Source organism: Lissotriton helveticus, chromosome 4_1, assembly GCF_964261635.1.
Source record: "Lissotriton helveticus chromosome 4_1, aLisHel1.1, whole genome shotgun sequence".
In the NCBI taxonomy this organism is placed as follows: Eukaryota; Metazoa; Chordata; class Amphibia; order Caudata; family Salamandridae; genus Lissotriton; species Lissotriton helveticus.
Window position 1 is genome coordinate 1,629,989,790 of NC_136063.1, and position 13,981 is coordinate 1,630,003,770.

A 13,981-nucleotide genomic window follows, 5' to 3' on the forward strand; every position below is an offset into this window, starting at 1 on the left:
AAGATTTGATAGGAAATGTAGTTGTCAGATGGGCATTTACTGCTCATAAGCCCATGGATGTCGTTTATACTTAGATGCTTGGCCCAACAATGAAGGACATCTCCAAATGGACCACTTGGGAGAATACAAGCCCAGACATATGAACAAGCCCAACTTCTGCTGCTGACATAGGTAGTGAGAATAGCTTTGGCCCCAAAAGGCTGGGGCTCTTGAAGGATCTGGAGAACTAGGATAGGGACTTAAGTTGACTATAAAGAACCCAGTTAACAACCTAATTTCACACAAGTTCAGAGGTCATTCCTTATGCTCAATAGGGACAAGCTTGTACCAACATATTTGGACAGATGTGGAGTGTTCAAAATTGATTCCAATCTTAAATTTGGTTATAATTCTATTGTCTTCTTGATGTTCTGCTTTCATTAAAACAAGATCTCAAGGAAAATAGTTAAAATTAATTATGCAAGAGTACCACTTTCCAACAAATTTGGCCGCCATTGCTTCTCACTTTCATTATAGCAACTCATTGTACGTAGAAATGTCGCAACACTTGATTGCTCAATAAAAGCATGGCTTCTGTGAGACCTGTCCTATTGGAACACATTTCCTCTCACCGCTGGAATCCCACTGGATTTCAGTTCATCGCCTCACTAAACTCAATTTATTTATTTATTTGAAATTTCTAATCTACCATACTTAGCCTTCTAGATTTTGCTGCCGGGGTCAGTTTGCACAACAATATTACCTAAGGGTATCTGGAGCAGTCCATATGTTTAGCCAATCTCTATCTGCTCCGTTCCACTGGTTTTCAAAGGAGGCAGAATATTTGCTGTTGTGGTTTCTCCACTTTGAGACATGTTTTCACTATTACTGCATCTCGGAGCTGCCATCTAATCATTTGTAGGATTTGTAACGCTGGTATGTTTCCACTTGGTTGCTTGCTGGTAACTACATCTGGTAATAAAGTAGTTAATTGTGGGCATCACCAACTTCCTGTGCTTCTTATGTTCTACTATAGAAACACTTACAGGCAAAGTGCCACATAAAACCACTCAATACTCTAAAGAATCTGCACTATATCCGACAATGAAAAAGTGCCATTACTGATGTTGAAAGGTAGGAGGTGGCAGTAGAAAGCTATGATGGAAAGCAAACGTAGAAATTAAGAACATAGAGTGTCTCTCATGCCATCAATAAATGCCAGAGAAAAGCGATCACTGCAATTTCATCCTGGTTCGAATGCCTCATGCTTAGTTTCCACACTCTTTTCTAGTTCTCTCATGTGCCCCAGTCCCTACAAGAGGAGGATCCAAAATATATGTGCATGCTGGAGGTAAATCCCATGAATTTTACTTATTGAGGTTTAATAGGCCAAGGCTGAGAAATAACTGCAGATTCTGCTGTGTTCTGCTCTGCCAAAAAAGAGTTCTGATTGCACTTTGGCACCCAGCAGACATTAATCATATTGTGACTGCAATAAAATGGTTCCTTACCAAGAGTAAATACCATAGGAGAATACAAGGCCTACACTCAGTGCCTCTCACTGTACTTGCCCAAACTAAGCTACCGTGGCTTTCCTTATTTAATATATTTTCTTAATATTGCATATTGGATAGCAGTACAATGACAGAATTAACATGCACAGGGAAAATCAAGTTCATAATTTTACAATCCCCCCTGAGTCATGCTAATCTGGCCCCTGTTATCGCCATTTAATAAGCATGGTTTTATCTGTTATAAATTTAAATGAACACAGACACAATATGGAAGTGAATGACGTGACACAATATTTAAAAAAATCAAGTCATAAAATGGTTGCCAAAAATTGGTCATGTTTTGTTATTTCATGATTCCTACGCAACATAACGGTCGCATAATTTATTAATGCAATTACATTGTAGTTTACTTATTATTTTAGTCTTTCAATCGTTTACATTTTGACAATTCAACCGAGCTCGACCTAAGAATAAAACTTCAATTGTTTGTTATAAATGCTGCTAGATTTAAAAGCTGTACCAACTAATTATATTTGGAAAGGTGATGGGCAGGATAGAAACACAGAAATGACTACCTGTGACCCATGAACAAGGGCACGTGTTCTACCTTTGATAAATAACACTTGTTTCAAGATTAATGACAAATGTTCGCTTATTTCTCAGAAAAAGTAATTGAGACAATTACTATTTTTAACTTCAGAAATAGAAATGTATCTTTCCATTCCAGACCTTGGTCAAGCAATCTTTAGCAGTCACATCACAAATAAAACATAGCAGTGTGCAACGCAACTAAACGGACAAACAGCACACAACTCAACACTTCACATTGCAGCACAAAAACACAGCAGCACAAAAAAGAACAGAACACATCACCAGCACAACAAAATGTCACACAACAAATATGCACAGTTTTATCTCAGCGGCGTATCTAGGACTTAGGCCACCAGTAGTAGAGTGGTCTGCACTAAGCACTGCCTCAGTTACTATAAAAGACGTGATGACATCAGTAAAAAATGTTTCGCGATCCAGCCCAAAGCCTTTTTAGTCCTCTTTTCACCCCTACATGGCGCGCTGCTTCAGTCCATCTGGATCAGAAACCACGCAGTGTTACAGAAAGGCCTTAAAACGCAGTTTCTAAATTTACTCAGCTCTCGCATCATGTTGTTCTGCTGTAGTGCTCATCAGCGTGCCAGCCGGTAATGGTGCATAATTGTGTTTAAAAAATAATAAATATATATGCCTATATTTTAGTTTTAGCATTTTGTGGGTTTTTATGCCTAGACAAGACAAAACTCATGGTCCGCTTTGTAATGGATTCTACAGGGATAAGCACTGCAGACAAGACAAAGACTCAGGACTGGGCAGTTTGTCTCAGTTACTATTAAAATGAAGCTAAAAAAACGAAATATTTCTGATGAGTCAACTGTTTGTATAGTTGATTACGCATATTTTCTCTGGCCTGAAACATTCGAGTACCAAAAAATGTTAACAAACCATAATTTTGGGACATTTTTATTAAGTAAATGCTGTCTTTCTAGAATGAGCTATGCAAAACATTTCTTCATGCTGAATCTTCTTGATAATACTTTCACAAGTGTTTTAGCTATCTGAATTAATTGTTAGGAGTGGGACAGGTTCAAAATGGCTGCCTTCTGTTGCCACTGGTTGTTGTAATTGTCTGGCTAGAAGTTCAATGTTGTGATTATTTGGTGTGGGTGTTGTACTGCCTATTGCTAGAAGTTGTGACATTTTCAAGATGACACAGGGGGATGTTTCGAAGAGGCCTTCTCTGCTTCATCTAATGATTTTTCCCAAACAAATTCATACCATTTGTTCCACCAGAGATAAATATCCACTGGAAGTTGAGGTGTGTTGACGTTTAACTCAGCAGTGATTTTTCCATTCTTCTTAAGTAACCACTAACAGAAAGAGCTTTAGAAAAGCAAATATGTCTGGGGTTATTTGCTAACACATACAGCATTGCCACATTAGAGCCAGGCACAAGGGATAGAGTCAGCCAAAGTGCATAGAGGGGGATTTAGTTGCAAAGGAACCCTTAATGTAGTTCAATGCAAGCATTCAAGTGGAGAAGGAATGATACATCCAAACAACCAATAGCATTAGGTGAGAAATTAGTACTCTGCTGGGATGAGCCAAAGCAGGATTGACAAAATCTTAAACCAATGGCTGAAAGAGCCTTTTTGAAGTAAAACAATCATTGAATGGGGTCGATTCAAAACCCATTCTATGTATAGTGCTACCAATAGGACTGTTTGACAACTGTGCTGTCAAAACCAAGGCCTAACATGACAGAACCTTCATGACCAGGAGTAAACCATTTGTGACTTCCAAGTGCTAGTACATCACTGAGGCTCTGATCACAATCAGGCCTCAAAATACAACGCAAATTGGGCACCTGCTATTTTGTATTAACAGGTGGTGTGCAAATTAGCAGCTGCATAAATCAAGCCCCATTCCAGTGTGACACCTCAAAAGATGGAATAACACAGAGATATTACATGTTACTCCTCATTTCAAGATGTACAAACATGCCTTAAGTGATGGGGGCAAACACCAACAGTTTGTGTACATATTGTAATCCCATTTTGGGCACAAACAGGAGTTTACACTAAAAAAAGGATTAGCGACCCCATTGGATGGAGTACTAAATATGCTCTAATAAATATAACTTTACTTGTTTTCTCTGTCCAGTTATGTTTTCATAAAAAAAATGTATTAACCCTCAAATGTGTTGCTGTACCGAACCCCCCAACATAGTCATCCTCCAAGCAGTTTCTGCTGCTGCACTAAGATATGCTTATTTTGCATCCTGGGAGTACTCAGAGATTCCCTGCATCCAGTTTTTCTTCTATCCTCACATTTACAGCTACCACAGCACTAGCAGCGCTGTTTAGCATTTAATTTTTGCAAAAGATACTGGTACAGCAGTCCTCTGCACGCTTGATGTCAAGGGTACCCTCATGTATTACTTTGATAGTACCTAGCACTTTTGTAAAAGCTCACCAACGTTTTGTCGCTTTTACCAAGCCACACAAACAACATGCTCTTTCAGAGGTGGACGGAGCTATATGGATTGTCAGATGTGTCAAAACCTGCTACATTAGGGCTAAAAGGACTTTGCCTGCCCCACACAGGCCTCATTCCACGCACAAAAAAGAAGTCACTATGGCATTCCTCAGCAACCCATAGCTGACATATATATGGGAGCTACCTGGTGTACTCCACACACATTCACCAGACACTACTGTTTGGATATTTGATCATGCCAACAGGCTAGACTTGTCATAGAAACTCTCTTTTAATCCTCTGAAACATACTCTGGCTAACCACTTTGGAGAGTAGTGCTTAACAGTCTATGCAAAGCATATGTATCGACAGGCATCTCCCTTGGTAATGAGAACAGATCAGAAGTGTGCCTCCGTCTGAGGCCAGCACACATAATATCTGACTGAGAACTTTGTGTTCAAAAGTCCGTGAAATCTAGCCAGCAACAGGGACAGAAGGCTTCTCCAGGATTGTAGGATCCTACACATTTTGATGGTTGACCATATGGTTGGCAAAATACCCAGCTTTGACCACCATAGAGTAATAGGTACTGGACCCCTAAGCCAGGATGTAGTTGATTCTTTGTCATCTAGACTCTGTTCACCAATGTAGGATAGTAGACACTGGTCAAGGGTATCATAACTGCTGTATAGCAGCCCTCCCTCTAATGGACCTAAGTCTGGGAAACTGAGAAGACCTGTGAAGAGATGGAGAGTATAACCTACTTGAATAAGGAAGTGGCCTGCACCAGCCAGGAGAAGCCATCACAAGGTGCTGCTCAAAGGAGAATCCACCTGTAGAACTCCCCTTCTAGACTGAAGCAGTAAGCATGCACTATCCTCAACCTATCATGTGTGTCTAGGATGCCTAGATTTCCCTTTCTTCCACCCACGAAGAATCATGAAGCACTCAGCCTTTACATTCCCTTTGATAACCCTAGAAAATGTTTTCATGCTTGGTAATCATTTAAACAATACATTTGTAGCCCAGAGATTCCACATATATCACAGGTTGTAGTTCGAATCATAACAAATATGGTCCAAGATGACCCTGGTTGGCCCAGTGACTCACATGAGCGCCACACAGCTTGAAAAATGTAACTGTAGCTGGTAGATTTTGAAACCCACTAAGAGAAAAAAAGAACTCTAGTACCAAGGCAATAGGTACCGCCTCATTTGTCAGCAAGCCTCTGGAAAGCAAGGACTTCCAGTTGGGCCCTGAAATAGTAACGTAATAGTATGCACTCAAGATTTGCGCACTGTGTACATAACTGAACACTAGTGCCTATACAATGGGTCACCTGGACATCATAAATAGTTGCACAGAGAGAATCAAAGACTTTTTTGGTTAGGGTCTAAGCCTTTTAACCGCATGCGCGCTAGCGGTTTTCCCGCTGGGCGCTGCATTTAAAAAAAAGCAGCGTTACATGACGAGCTCAGCTCGTCATGAGCGTACGAGCGTCGTCGCTCATGACGAGCTGAGCTCGTCATGAGCGCGGAAGTGGTTAAAAAGTGGATTTTTGCCTGTACATTGTTAGTGGGGATCCCTTTTATCCTAGTCTCACTCATTTTTAGGGGTGGCACCTTATATTCCAGTGGTGGTACCAGTCTGGACCAAAGATCAAGAAAGACTCCTCACCCATTCTTGAGAACTGATTTCAAGAGTTAGCTCACAGTAAACCAAATAATCCAAGCACTTTCTAAAGTTTCTTCCGTCAACTTGAACAAAGCAGAGCCTATGTTATCAGCTTCTGCCACACAGAGCTGAGCCATTATAGAAAATGTAGGCTTATTTCCAGTCCTCGAATGTAACAGCACCTTCTGATTTTCTAAGTTTATCTTATTTTGAGCAGAACTATTTATTTACTTGCTAACATGATTTTCTTTCTCTAAAGCACTGAGTAAACATTGGCATTTAGTACTATTTACTGTATTGTGTAGGGGTGGGCGAAATGTTTCGGTCTGCCCACAAAGTTGGCAGAATTTTGACCATTCCTCACTACTCTTTGATGCGCCCTTCTAGCCAAATTCCCCCAATCACCACGTAGCAGAATTTTCCTCCCAAGAGGCTCCAGAAAATGTAAGCTGGCGGACCTGAGCGAGATTTGGCATTCCCTAGTGTGATTTTCTAAAGCAGGCAGTCACGAGCGGTCACAAGCGATCACAGTCAGAGGGCTGCGATTCGAGTACACTTGCTGCTGCTTAAGTAGATGTTCTACTCGAGTGGCAGCAAAATCAACTCCAATGGCTGCGCACTCTTGCGCAACGCATTGTGCTGTTCATGATGATTTTTAGTGCGACTTGAGCTACCGGTGCTAAATTGCAGTGTAAGGAGCGCAAGCTGCATATTTTCCACCTGTTGGCAGAACTCCGTGGAATCTCACAGAGTTTTTCTGTAACTCTACAGAATTCCACAGAGTCAAATTCTAAGTTCCAACCACCCATGTTATTATATTGAAAATCGTTTTTTGGCTGCCTGCCCCCCTTTACTCTAAGAGAGTCAAATGCCCCAATGGGGAAACATAGTTATGCATTAGTATTGTGGCCCCCAAAGACTTGCAGCAACTCACATTACCCACACTCTACTTTCCATCAACTGAATGACATGCTACCTTCCAAAAGACCCTAGAATTAGCTTCATACTTCACAGTACTTTAAAATAAATGTTTTAATTACCCATGTTATCCTTACTTTGAGAGGGAGGAACATGTCTATTGGTGCTATAGTGTATGAAGTGGACTAAATTAATGGGTTTATGAACAAAGGCTTATTGGGAGTCTGAGTTCAACTTGGATCTTGGGAGGGAGACTCACAGGAGACCTCATGTGCATTATGGAAGATGAAAATATGCTGTGCCAAGACTTGAGGGATTGGCAAACTAACATGGGAAAAACTGGCCAGCCTGCCAGCAGCGCTAGCCGTGATACTGCAATTCTGCAAGCGGAGGTGCATCTGTAGTCATGCCAGCTCTTGGTGCCAGAGAACATGCTCTGCCAGCTGACTTCAAGAGCATCCGCAACTTCAGAGGGAGCTCAGAGCCAAAAGGAAATGCTATAATACTCAGAGGGAAACAGAAAGGGACTTTGAAAAGGGAAAGAAAAGGAAATTAAATATATATTGAAATGGTCGTTTTTCAAATGTTTCTGGATATAGAATAATTGTGGTCTGTGTCAACCAGTGTTGGGATTTATTCCATTGGCACGACCAAGAAAAGATGGCCAAGCCCGGATAAAACCGCAAGCTTCACACTGTTCCCAGTGCGAGACTCTGGAAACGAGAGAGTGAAACAAATGTGGGGAAAGATGTTTAGGCGTTATATCATGAACATCTTTTGGGCCTGCACATGAACATCTTTTGTGCCTGCACACAAGTGCAGACTGGATCGTTGCACTCATTTTTAACGGATAGTCAGATTTTTCTAACACATCCTAAAGCTGCGAATGTGAGCTGCAGACAGCACAAATCAAAAACTCTAAAAACACAGAGAGAAATTCTGAGACCAGTCTTCAATCCTGGTTCAACATTTAAACGTATTCCTCTCTATTGCTATTTGTGCCCCTCACACCATCATGCAGCAAAAGTAATATGCGGTGCTCTATAAATCTCCTTAATAGATAAACAATAAATAAATAGATTCTTATTATGGCTGGAGTGCAGTGCCGGTTGGTTGAGTATCTGGATTGGTTGGCTACTTGCATTGGTTGGGTGACAATCAGTACTGGCTATTCAAGGACCTATGGTAGTTGATTTGCATTGGACGGATTACCAAATTCTTTTGGTTGAGTGCATGCACGGGCTGACTGCATACCTGAGCTGGTTGATTATCTATGCTCGGCTTTTGAGAGCCAGTGCTGGATAATTGGTAACCATGTAGATTGGTTGAGTATCTTTGCTGACTGATCGAGTACCCTTCATGGTTAGGTGAGAGGAAGATAATTCACAGCTGCTGGCCTAAACCTTTGCCTAAATAGTGGATGGCTGCTACTCGTTAGAGTGCAGCTAATGTGCAGGGTGCTTCCAACTCAGCATGACTCAAGCGGCGGCTCCTCAGCTAAGGAAGGGGAGGGTCGCCCCACTACTTAAAGCAGTGCAGATGAAAAATAAAATGATAATAACAGGAAGTTATTATCATTTTATTTTTAGTATTGCTGTTGCACTGCAGCCAGGGTGTTAGGGCGGGGCGGGTCGGACTCCCCTGACGTCAAAGGAGGAGGTGTGATGGCTGCACCTTAAGTTCTAATGACAGTTTGATCGGCCGTCTCGGGCCGGCAAAACAGTCATGCGCAACTTTGCATATTCTCCACAGGCTGCATTCTAAGCCTGGGTGGAGAAGAGGCACTGCCTCCCAGTCCCTTTCTGAGTGTCGAACCACGGCACTCAGACCAATCACAACACTGCTGTAAGGCAGCATTGTGATTGGTCAGGGGTTCTGGGAAGCTGTGTGCTTCCTAGTTCCTGCTGGAGGAGAGGCAGTGGCTGGCAACGGCGACCATCAAGTAATAATTGATCTTTTTTTTCTTTTCGAAACCCCTCCCTCCTTACCTCACCCATCCTCACCACGTTCCCTACCAGCCACCACTGGCATTACTTAATTTCAATGAAAGGCTGAATATGTCTACCCGGATTTAAATCTCTGATAGCACAGCCATTGACGACGCAAATGGAGAATTAACCTACTTAGCTACCTTGAAGGCCATCATTGCAGTCCGGTGTAGTTCCCTTTGCATTGTGCTGTTCCTTAACATTTTTACCACATCAAGGAGGTTTGCTCAGTTCATTTGCGCCTACCTAGCAGGGGCTCAACCTAAAATATTAACAAATGTTTCCCTTCAATTACAGGATGAGGGTCGCCTCCCAAGTGCATCTTGTTTGATTTCCCATCCCCGAGCATAGCTATAACAAGCCCAACAGAGGTGGGCAACGGGCAATTTTTTTTTTACCTTGCAGCTGTGGAGGGGCAGGCGTGGCGGTAGGCCGAGGGGCTCGGGGGTTGTGTTGCGGGTAATGTAGCGCGGGGGCAAAATAAAAAAAACCCACAAATTTACCTTGAGCCCGGTTTTGCGTTGTTTCTCCTGTCTCCGACTAATAGGAAGCAGGCTGCAGCGTTGTGACTGGTCTGAGCACCATGATAGGGTGCTCAGCAGGGTTTGGAGGGGTAGGCATGTTTTCCATGCAGGCTATAATGCCGCCTGCATGGGGAACAGGGAAGTGAGCATGACAGGTTTGGGCGCCCCAAAAGGGCTGACCAAATAGTCATTACACACTTAGGAGTGGGCAAACCACTCCTCCCCTGCTCCGTGAGCAGAGCAGAGCAGCCCTGTCCACCCGCAAGCAAAGTCGCAGGACACGTCACAAAGCATACAATGATAATAACAAAGTTATTATAATTTTATGTTTCTCTTCTTAACACTGCTTAAAAGCAGTGGGGCGATACTCCTCTGCCAAAGCTTAGGAGCCGCCCCTGCTTTACAGCCTAAACATAGGAATAGCATGTCAGTCACAATGCAGAATAATTGGAAACAAATGCACATGAGAGAAGTCACTGTCGTTGTGGTAGAATTGGGCTCGTTATATAACAGCGGCCTCCCTCCATGTTGAATGCGCTCACTCACCGTGGCGGCTTCAGAATTGCCATGCGATACTTCCACAGCTCGCAGTCTGGTGTCAACCTCTGCCTTGGCCCTTGTCATGAGCTGTATGACAGAGGAGCTGTCCTGTAAGGCGACAAAAACAAAGAGTTAAGGAAAAGACCCACTCAAAATCATTCATCTTAATTACACAAAAGAAAACGAAGCTGCATAAAACGTAGCCAAACCAAAGGAACTTCAACACAATATTTAAACAAACAAACTTGCATTTAGGAGTGAGTCTCTTTGTTCAAGTACTTTAACGCTAGACGCCTGAGAAAGAATATATATTTTTAATGAATAAAATGACGATTTTCTCTTTGGTATTTTTGATCACAGTGAGACAAGGAGGAGCAGAATTACACTAAGAATGATCCCAAGTTAAAAACAAACTTTGTACAGTTAAAAAGTAGGGTTCCAAAAGAATAAACAATTAAATATTGCTAAAATATTTTACTAAAGAATTTTGATTCTGTGCGTTAACCTTTTCCGCTATGTAATAAGTTATCGATTACTTACTAAAAGCATTAAAAAACGGTATTTCCCAGTGTATGCATGGAATGTCTTCTGATGCGTTGTGAGCTCAGCTGTCACATTACACAACCCATGCTTACTTTTGAGTCTGATGAAAAAGGTATACCCTTATATTACACAACTTGTTAAAGTGGACTCTTATGCATTCCAGTTACTGATGGCCATTTTACCTTTTATTCATCTTGCTTCTGTTTGCAAAGACTGCAGAAGCCTTGAATGTGGAAGTGATAGCATCTTTCAGCTTCTTAAAAATATCTCTACCACAACATCTCATGCTACAAGGCCACAAACCTTTTTATTTTTTGTGCAGCAAGCAGAGACATCCTCAGTATAAACATGACATTGGAAATGAGGATGCAAAATATATTTAGCTTACTCCTATCAGTCTGCGCATCCTAGTTTGGCAGAATCATGAACAACAAAGCATGAATGTAATGATCAACCTTCACAACACCACTGTGTCTCCATGGGGTACTTACACATGTCTAGCATTGAGAAAGATATTCCTGACTCCGAGAGGCAACATCTGATCTGACTGTTCTCATTACTGAAGATGTGCTGGATCTCTGCCTCTGGAGGGTGCGGTATTGTCATTCTACTGGTCTCTGTGCATGGGTATAGGCAGGGCCATTGGAATTATCCGATTGTGTGGTTGCGGCGATTGCCCCATAATTAGGCATTTGCCACATAATACATCATCTGCTGCATAATCGGCAGATTTTAACCAAATAAAAACAGTTTCAAGTTCAAACACTTCAAAAGTACTAAAGATGTAGCAACACATGTTGCTACATAGTGAAAGGCGCTTTGCAAAGCTGGAATGGTCAACCTACTGTTGCTAATTGTTAAATTCTGGGGTTAAATTGGTACTAATGGGGTTCATTCAAAGCCCAGCCAGTGTTACTAAGTTTAAAAATGACAAATACATGAAGTAATACTATTAAAAAATGTGCATTATGCCGCCTAATTTGCCTATTCCTGCCTTATAATTTACTTGACACTGCCACATAATTCGGCCCTCTCTTGCCGCATGATTCCAGTGGCCCTGGGTATAGCTGTGCTGAAACCTGCATTTCTATAACTGGGACTATGTTTTTTATTGCATTGCTGATTGCCGCCACTAGAGGGGGTGCCTGTAAATACAGTCTGCAGGAAGGATTGGTTTACTTAGAATTCTTTGTACGTGATTTATGGTGCTGCTGAAATCAAATTTCAAAAACGTTTATATATTGCAGCCCCCCTCTTCCTCCCCACAAAGGCTGACTGTGCTAAAGTTAGACTAAACAAAGATGCTAGAGAACAGCAAATATATGCGCATCAACACTACTCTCATAAATAAAAGAAGACAATACTAAAAAAATTTTGTGTATTAACATGCAGAATCAAGGCTGTATTTCATGAAATCATAACAGTCTCATCAATGTTAACAACAAAATGATGAAGTATGAGCTTTAAAATTTCCCATGAAACGCACCATTTTAGCTGTAGAGCTAAAGCCTGTTGGTATCATTGGATGTTTATACTTATATGAGAAGTTCTTGCCTTTTCGTTCAAAACAAGTGACCCAAATGTGGCCCTAAGGATATTTTTCATTTAGTGTGCTATTTTCTGTTTTGCGGTTCTCTTCCATATGGATGAGACTGCCCTAAAATGTTATTTTTCCGATCTTTATTATGGTTTTGAGGTGAGATATAGAAACCACAAATAACATGCAGTGGTGATTTACTTGTGTGCTTTATTAATTCCTCAGTGAAATGGTTCTGCTTTCTCACAGGCTGTGGACTAGGATGTAAGCCAACCCAAGTCTTTCATTTATAACTAATTAACAACTCGCGTACAGACAGTTTTTCCTCCTGTCTTCAGGATGTTTAATTGCATATACATCAATCACAGACTAAAGAAATCCTCTGGAGGGATATCCATATAGTAGAGTGTCCAAAGCTCTTTTATCATGGCTATAAGGTCAAAGTGGGAAGCGGAAAAGAGACATGCATGTTTAACATGGCACCCTGTTATTTCTGATCATAGCTGGTCAAATATCTCACTACCCTGGTTCTCAAAATATCTTTACATTAAAAGTAAATGTATGAGAAAACTCGGATGCAAATTCACTCTCTATTCAAACTGTCTAGACTTTGGGCTGCTCAAGAGAAGTTACAAATCTCAAATTTTAAGAGCAAAAGGCTAGCTGTAGGTAACCTTTTTTTGTGTGCAAAAGTTCATATTCACAGAATCAGGCAGTTTGTGACCTAATAAGGCTTTTCTGTATGTATAAACCAACATTGCTATTCAGTAACATGTTACCAAATACCAATTTGGGTTTGTAAACAAAGTCCAAATCGGTATTTGGAAGTATTTGGAAGAGGTGCATTTAAGGTGTCCCTTCCAAATACCAATTTGCATTGGTATGTATAAATGTTTTGTGACAGAATTCAGTTAGCAAAACGTTAATCCGAGCCATTCACAAATCGGAAGTGGTTCCCAAAGGAACACTTAACCTTTGTAAATTTTGACAAAATCTTTTCTCTCTTAAAAATTTAACAAACTTTTCGATGTTTATTTTCTAGCACATCCCATTTTCCCTTTAAAGTAAATGCATTAATTTAAAAAGAAATTTAAAAGTAATTATTGGTGTGGTGGTGTGCTAACCCCATCAGGCCACCATTCCTGTGATGACTGCGATTACTAGTGGGTTGCAATTCGAAACCCACCTCATTAACATTCATGAGGTGGGTCCAATAGCGACCCTCTAGGAATCAGTAATTTGTGAACCGAAACCAAGTGTGAAGATTTTGTAACTTTCTTTCTAAGAAAGTAAACACCAGACAGTGCTCACTCCCACATCATCCAACAACCCAAACAACAGCATGTTGTGCTGGAACCATTTCAAAGAGCTTGTCAAATAGCGGCTACCCTACTGGACCACTTTTGGAAATTTGTCCAAATCCTCCGTTGATTCCTATTTTGGCCCCAGGTACCCCATCCTCCTGTTCCCGGCCACTTGTTGATGGGTGGGTCACCCAGTGTGCACTGTTGGGGACCGTGGGGGGAGCATACATTTCCTTGCGGTCCCTGCCACCTCCAGCAGTATCCAACATTGCTTCCACACTCAGGGAGCAGCAAACAATGCTGCTTGATGAGTGCAGGAGCAATTCTTTCTTCTGTTTTCCTGCCTGCATGACAATGGGCAGGAAAACAACCAAAGATTCTGCTCCCTGGAGACGAAAGCAGATTTTCTGCTCCCGCTCGCTGAGAGCACACT

The 13,981-nt window shown here is 41.5% G+C and overlaps 1 protein-coding gene across 1 annotated transcript in view; it reads right to left on the minus strand.

Annotated features, from left to right (window-relative positions):
- Window positions 1–13,981, minus strand: part of ITGA9 (integrin subunit alpha 9) — a 913,294-nt gene that overhangs the window by 65,342 nt on the left and 833,971 nt on the right. The window contains exon 26 of the mRNA XM_078688268.1: window positions 10,171–10,272. Within this exon, the coding sequence (XP_078544394.1) occupies window positions 10,171–10,272 (102 nt within the window). The remainder of the gene's footprint in view (window positions 1–10,170; window positions 10,273–13,981) is intronic.